This window comes from Chironomus tepperi, unplaced genomic scaffold (assembly GCF_022539635.2).
Source record: "Chironomus tepperi strain 1889 unplaced genomic scaffold, CSIRO-AGI_Ctep_v1 contig_376, whole genome shotgun sequence".
Taxonomy (NCBI): domain Eukaryota; kingdom Metazoa; phylum Arthropoda; class Insecta; order Diptera; family Chironomidae; genus Chironomus; species Chironomus tepperi.
Genome location: NW_027226498.1, coordinates 4,509,891 through 4,517,833, shown reverse-complemented (window position 1 = coordinate 4,517,833; position 7,943 = coordinate 4,509,891). Strand labels below are relative to the sequence as shown.

Sequence of the window (7,943 nt, the reverse complement as noted above, 5' to 3'; positions counted from 1 at the left end):
TATGAAAATCAACTTCTAAGACAATTCTACTGTAAATTGATCAATAAAATTAACTATGTCCATGCATATGTGTTGAAAATGTATTAAAATCCCGCTGAGTTTTTAATTAAAATAACATAAAATAAATAAATTTATCAAAAAATATTCGTTAAGAATTTAAATCAATGAATAAGTGCTGAATAATTTAAGAAATTTTATTCGAATTAGAATAAGCGAATTTAATATAGAATTTATTTTTCAAATTCTTAAAGCAAATAAGAACCAGTAAGTACTAATAGATCTAAAGTCTAGAGATTAAACATGTAAGTAAATAAAGTAACACAATTCACGTGTGAGAAAAATCGATTCAAGAACCTTGCAATGCGTATATAACAGCTTAGATGAGATTGTAGCATTTTAAAAGCTCCGAGATTTGTTGCTACGTCTTTAGTTATAGTTGAACTGTTGAAAAGTGAAGTTTAAAAAATTTTATAGATATAAAAAGTTTCAAAGTAAGCAATAACTTCTCAATATGAGTAAACATACAAAAGAATTGTGAAAAATTGTGAATTTGAAAGGATAAAGTTTCGCATTCGATGTTACTTGTACGATTGTGGTAAAAAAGTTGAACCATATAAAAAAGTCATTAGCACAGAATATAAATTGTAAAAAAAATGCAAGAGAAATTTCTCAAAGTTTCTAAATTTCTCACTGTATATAATTCTAACATAAAAACCTTAGGAATTGTAAAGTGCGAAAAACCACTTTTATAAACTTTTTAGTGCACTTTTGGAAAAGTGACTTATAATTTTACTCTGATCAGCTGGCTGGGTGAGACGCGAGATTTTATCAACCAAACTTCGTATAGAGCTCGAATTTGAGGCATTACTTCCGTCTTGTTTGAATGTTTTGTTCGACAGTTAATCTTCTAAATTTGACTATTTCTTTCAAACTTACACCATTTCAAAGATTAATTGTAATTATTTGCTTGCAATTTTATGGGAAGAATTGAATATTTTTTTGAAAAAAAAAAAACGTTCTTATTTATCGGTGGACAATAATGCGCCAAGTCCCTTGATAATACGAGGACTTTCGACATTTTTTTCCCTCAATTCACAGCTTACAAAATGTTATATGAGACGAGAACAAGAAGTAAGAAAAATGTTTTCACTCACTTTCTCGGTGTTTTTAGCATCAAAAATCCAAAAAAAAAAAAATTGACGAGATCAAGAAAAATGCGATAGTAAAACTTTTCTGAACGGATATGAGGAACTTTTTTTTCAATTCAGCTAAAAACTTTTTTTCTAAGTGATAAATTGAAGCCTGAGTTAAAATTTATCGATAGTACATATATACATATGGATACGTATGTATGTATGTACACGAAAATAGAAATTTAGAAGCAAAAAGAGAAAAGGTTATCGTGATATCATAAGCAAGCCAAACATAAAATGTTGCATATCATCGTATATGCTTTTAACTATTTGTACAAAAAAAGCATTTTTTTGTGAAAAAAAGGAAATTTATGATATATGTATACGTATGTACATACATACAAAGCATACTGGCAATAGCTGAAAAAGAGGAAAAAATAGCTAAAAGCGAAAAAAAAAGTTTTTTTTTTGTATATATTTTTTTGTTATAAGCTTTTAACGCTCTATAATGTCGCGCGTTAACAGCGGTGAGTCACATAGGGTGAGAGAGATAGAGCAAAAAAAAAATAATTTGCAGAAAATTGAAAATGCTTTCGCTTTATTTAATATAACCGAACATGTGCGGTGAAAACTTTTTTTTTCCTCAACAAATATTTTAATCTCTTTTTCATTAAAAATTCATTAAAATACTTGTTTCATAATAGTTTATTATCATTTTTATTTTCATTGAGCAACATCGAGACTTAAAAATTTATTACGGTTAGAATAAAGAATTATGTTTCAGATATTGTTTTTGAGCAACTAATCACTTGAATATGTGGAACATAAATATTTTGAAGTACAGAATTATCAGCAGAATTGCATGATATATCATACATTTAGATTGTTTTTAATGCTGTATCGGTGAAATAGGCATAATCTATGGATATGGTACGATCTTGACTTGTTGCTTTCTTTGTACAATTTGATTTCGAAAATGGTCGATTGTAAGCCTTTCCATCCCTAGTCTGATTGTAGGTTGTCCGCCACACGTTTGTGGAGAAGGTAAACATTTGACATTTGAGCAGCTTTGACGTCAGACTTTGGCTTCCACAATCAAAAATTTATTATAACGTTGATTTAAGATTTGAATCTTTTTATACAAAAGTTCATTCTATTTTTGAACTCTGAAAAATAAACATTTCTTTTGATTATAAATCAGAAAATAGTTTTAACTAAACTACGTTTACCACAATTAGAACAGTATTTGAAATTTTGGCTAATTTGGTTATTAAACTGAAGTTTTCTTTATGAATTTACAGCTTATAAATATTTGAAAAATAATATTTCTACAAGTTTTACTACGGAATAAAACAAAGTTAGAACTTTTAAGCCACTTCAATATCAAAGCCACTCCGTAACTAATACTTGAATCAGCTGCAAATGTCAGTAATTAATATTTTCACACCAGAAAACTTATGATTCTATATTTAGTAAATAAACAGTTTGAAGCACATGCACATGCAAGTGATATCGGCTTATAAATGTCAGCATCATATAAATCACATAATTAACACATTCATTAATCTATAGTAATTCCGTTTCAATGCTTTATTGATGTTCTTATTAATGTCGATAAACAAATTCATAACACTTTTATTTATTCTAGTCGGTAACCGAATTGCAAGGAAAATGAAATCAAATTGAAAATCTCGTCCAAGGCAAACAGTTGATGTAACTTACAGAGAATAGACAGAGTGAGAAAAAAAAATTACTTTGAACTTAAACAGAATTATTCATCCAAAAGTGCATTAAGTAAAAAACGTATAAAAATACTGCATTTGAACCTGTCTCTCTCATATGTGAACATGAACATGAACGGTAGAAATAATTTCAAGCTCAATGCAACCGTGATTCACATAATGGAAAACATGTTGTTGTCACGGTCAAATGTAAATGTATTTCAATCTACTACCGATGACTTGTTAATTATTTTCTCTTATGCGAATGTAAACGACTAATAATGCAATGGATATGATTTTTGCCGGCAAATTATTTATTGAGAAACTTACTCTCTCATTCACAATTGAGTTTGTGCTCTAAACAATTTACAGCAATAAAAATAAATAAAAATTAATTAATTTGATGCTAATTTAATTAAAGTCATGATGTGTATGATGATGATATGTAGAGATTGAAACGCGTGTAATCGTGACTAATATTTCATTTACAAGCTAATTTGTTCATAAGTTTTACATATTTACATGTAAAGTTAAATGCAAAACTGACTTCCATTACTGCAATGTGACATATCATGACTGACTCATAATATTTTGATTTAAGTCTTTACATCTCTTTCCATTTTAAAATGTAATTGCAGAAATTGTGACAACATGAATGACATTAAGTTTCTCATATTTATTACATTTACGCTGATAAGTGCTGTCTGTTCGGTTGAGGAAATACGTAAGTTGATGAGTTTTAAGATCTAATTTAAGCATTTGTTTGAACCCCCAGAGTTGTTTAATGTGATTAGGTTTATTAAAACCAGCTCTAGTGGACTGCGGTGTCTAGGTTACACATCAAATTACAGTGTAATCTAATCAATAACAAACTGTGAAAACAACTGTATAAAAGATAATTAATATTACTTAAACATATTTTCTTCATTTTATTAACAGCTGATTTCCTTCAAATTTGTCACGAGTCTGATCCAAAATTAAGTCAATGTGTAACAAATTCAATTCACGCATTGAAGCCTTTACTAAAGACAGGCATTCCAGACTATGATATAATTGGGCTTGAACCTTTAGAATTAGGAGATTTACTTGTAGCCGGTAGTAAAACAGGACAAGGTCTTTCAATTAGTGCCAAGGATATTAAAGTTTACGGAGCGGGAAATTTTTTCGTTAAAAATTTTAAGTAAGTTTGTTTTTATAATTATGTAAATGACCTGCTAATTTGATTTTATTTAGGATAATTGAATATGCATCAAAGTACACATTTGACATTGAGCTTCCGCATCTTTGGGTTGTTGGACAATATATTATGGATGGTCGTGTTTTATTCTTACCCATTAAAGGAGCTGGTAACTTTTCTGGAAACTTTACACAAGGAAAAGGTGATGTCCGCCTCAAAGGTATTCAGAAAGAAGTAAATGGTCAGACACATTTCATGGTCAGCAAGTTAGATATCAAAATTACAGTACAAAGAGGAAAAATTGAACTTGAAAATCTCTTTGGAGGCGATAAAACACTCGGTGATATTATTAATTCCGCTATTAATGACAACTTTGAAACGTTTAGCCAAGACTTGATTCCACTCATTGAGAAAAGCTTGTCAAGAATATTCAAAAGTACCGGTAATAAAATATTTAAAAGATTTACATTAGCGCAGCTTTTCCCGTAGAAAAATTCATAATTTTAATCATTTCTCATTGTTAAAAATGTCAGTAAAAGTATTGTATAATTTTAAGTATTCAATAAAAGTTTTAATTTTCACTTTTCATCTCATTCCTACTCTGCTGGTGTTGTATTCAGTTCAACGTTTTAAATTTTCATTCCATTCGAGACCTCAACAGAAAAAATAAACTTTGTCATAACTTCTTTTATGAATTTTATTTTATAATTTTTAGCACATTTTTGAAACTTGTTTCAATAGGGAAGCTTAATAATGCACAATGTTCGTTCGTTTGACAGTTCGGCTGACACAAAAACTCAATAACTAGATAACGGAAGGGGCTCTTTCCGCATTTGATTTAAAAGCTCAGTTCTACCGAGTTTTAAATTTACCGAGTTTTTAATTTGCTTTGATGACTTGAACCTTGTTTTTAGGTCGAGCTAGTAACCTGGATCTTACTGGATCTGTTTTGTAGCTTGAAATCAAATAATGATTGCTGGGTCAAAAATGCGCTGAAGTCACTAGATATTATATGAGAACTTTTACAATTTTTTTCGTCTTTGCAGCAACTCTCCAACAGGTGCAAATAGCATTTTAAACTTTAATACTACAAAAATTGCATTCCACAATGTTGTTCATTTGCTAATCCCCAAAAGAACTAAAGAAGTATTTTCATACATGCATGAAAGTGTTTTTTCAATGAGTGCAAAAAGTTGTATCAAATATAAATGCATAGAGAAGAAAATTCAAATGAATATGTAGATTGCTGAAAGATGCAACAATCATAAAAGAAGCTTTAAAATATAATAGAAAAGAAAAATCTATTTTCTATCTTCTTTCAACTTAAGTATTTTTCGAGAAAATAGGATGGGATGGAAAATCATCTATTTTGATTTCAATTTCAATAGATTGAATATACTCTGCAGATTTTGCAATTTTCATTCTGTTGCAATCATTGAGCATAGTTTTGGTGATGATTTTGGAATGTTTTATTTATTAGAAACTTTTCCCTTATGAGACTTACGGATGCACTCTACTAGCAAAAAATGATTGATCTTTGGAATACCTGGAATGGAATGCTAAGGTAAATAAATAATAGTATAGTTTTATACTTAAATTAATAATTGAATGTACCACCTGGTTTTCAGAACTTACTTTAATTTATAAAAGAACGTGTTCAGGTGTAAACAGATTTTTTTGAGGGGGCGGTTCTTCAGAATTTTAAGCCTCCGAAAGCCCCATTCTACACTGGCTACACTCCTTAACGTGTTGATTTAAACATAGACAATGTTCTCATTTTTTTCTTTCAATAAGCAAGAGTTTCATTTACATTATTAAAGTGAATATTAATTTAAGCCAGTGGTTGACTACCTGTGTGACGCTGTGTGTCGGTGTGCTGTGGTACAAAGAAGTTTGCATACCACTAATTTTTTAAATACTTTAATTCTTTCGACTAAAAATATGACAATTCTGATTTTTGTGACCAAAAATTTATTTCCCCACTTGCAAAATTTCAGACTGCGTTCCTGATGATTGCTGTGTAAAACTTTCAAATTCAACAAAAGTAATTTATGTTTGCTTGAAATCATTTATTTTACGTATTTGATTTATTTAAACGAATTATTCGAAATTAAATCCATTAATAAATTGACAAATTCTCTTTTTTCAACATCAAAATATTTGAATTTTGAATGTTTAAATTCACTTAATCATTCAATCAGCAAATTAACCATCAGCGATTATTCGTATTAACGATAATTCGCAATGATAGGTCGTTTTTCTATCAAAAATGATGAGATATATTACTTTGAAAAGAAAAAAATTTAATATGAATTCCAGATGAAGTTTAAATAATGATAAAAAAATTGAAAAAGTACTCATTCCTGCCGAGTAACTTCAGCGCATTTTTGTCGCAGCGATCAGCAAAAAATTTGCAACAGTTATTCGAAATTCAAAAATTTCCGAATAAAATTTTTCGTAGCCAACTTCATGTATGTTTACAAATGAAATATGAATGAAATTAAAATCATCAGTTATCGACTTTAGGAAAGAGAAGACTATATAACTAACCAATAACTCAATAAAACTGATTTAACAATACTTATTTGGGGTATCGACGATGTGTGGTAAATGAGTCAGCAGACCCACGGACAAATTGTTTTGTTAAGCAATCTTGTTTTCAAGAATGTGTTAAAATGTTTTTCTTTTCAATTTAAAAGATGCTTATAACTCATTTTTCATATACTTTTGAATAACATCAACATGGCAAGCTTATCAATTATGGAAATTGAGTCAAAAAGAAGTAAAGAAAGAAAAGAAGAACAAATAAAGAGATGGAGATGAGTACATAAAAAATGCATTTGCAAAAGAGAGAAAACTTGTTAGCAGGATATGCAAGAATAAAAGAAAGAGAAGAAGAAAAACCTTTTTCACAAAATTAAAAAGCATCTCAAAACAATATATAAATACATAATGAAGAGTGTTGAATGAGAGGAAGAAGAAAAAAATACACAGAATTAAAAAGGAAGGAAAAAAGATGAGGGAAAATGGAATGCATGCATAAGCAATGTACACAAATATGAATAAAGCTGTGGGATGAAAATTCAACATTCATGCTCTTTGAAGCAGAAACAATTGGCATTTAGTCAAAAAGAGGAACTCTTAAGATTTTTACTCTCTTGATAAGTTAATGCTGTGGTTAAATTTTTTTTAAACTCAGAATGGAAGTTCTTTTCATTTTTTTTTCTTTTTGTCTCAAATGGATAAAAATTGCTTCTGTCGTCACTGCAAGAGAATAATAATAAATTCAATAGACGTGGTCAGAATTTACAATAATAATAAAAATGAAATACAAAAAATCTCCCCTTTTTTCTTGTGTTTTTGGCACCTATGCGACTGCCTTTCATACCTTAGCTGCTCATTTTTCTCCTTTCCCATACTCCCCAGCTATTTCTTTTGTATGCTGTATAAATTCACAATGCAACATATAATTTCCCATTTTCTTCTTTATTGGTATTCCAAAACCATCGTCTTATTTCACATTGTAGATGTGAATGCTACCAAAAAAATGAGAGTTTAAATCTCAGTGGTAGTAAAAAGTGCAATCATAAAGTAATTTCCAACGGTTTTATTTCGATGATAATTTCTGTTTACAATAAGCATCTTTAAGCTTAAAACTCTTCAGTATCTTATTTAGAATTTTAAGAATCACAAGAGTTTCTCATGGTTAGGAGATGAGTTCTTTTAATGTAAAGCAGTGATGTAAAAACTTTTTAATGCTACGGCACACCTTGGTGGTAAGCAATGAAACGGCATTCTGTTCATGACATATCCAAAAAAATTTCAACGGGACACAGTTTGGACAACACTGAAGTAAAGTGTCATTGTTCTTAATCTAAATTACTAGTTTACAAATTGTAAGACAATGACATT

General features: G+C 29.3%; 1 protein-coding gene across 1 annotated transcript; it reads left to right on the top strand.

Annotated features, from left to right (window-relative positions):
- The first annotated feature begins 456 nt into the window (after positions 1–456).
- LOC139095784 (protein takeout-like) lies at positions 457–4,520 on the top strand. The gene is made up of 4 exons (XM_070647252.1): positions 457–491; positions 3,493–3,578; positions 3,794–4,034; positions 4,088–4,520. The coding sequence occupies exons 2-4, from the start codon at positions 3,506–3,508 to the stop codon at positions 4,518–4,520; spliced, it is 747 nt and encodes a 248-aa protein (XP_070503353.1). The 5' UTR covers positions 457–491; positions 3,493–3,505.
- Positions 4,521–7,943: the final 3,423 nt, after the last annotated feature.

What these genes read in the sequence shown, in the direction of transcription:
- LOC139095784 (XM_070647252.1), top strand. Translation starts at nt 3,506, where the DNA reads ATGAATGACATTAAGTTTCTCATATTTATTACATTTACGCTGATAAGT. An exon ending in CTGTTCGGTTGAGGAAATAC is followed by an intron (nt 3,579 to 3,793) that starts GTAAGTTGATGA and finishes TTTTATTAACAG; the next exon opens with CTGATTTCCTTCAAATTTGT. An exon ending in TTTTTCGTTAAAAATTTTAA is followed by an intron (nt 4,035 to 4,087) that starts GTAAGTTTGTTT and finishes GATTTTATTTAG; the next exon opens with GATAATTGAATATGCATCAA.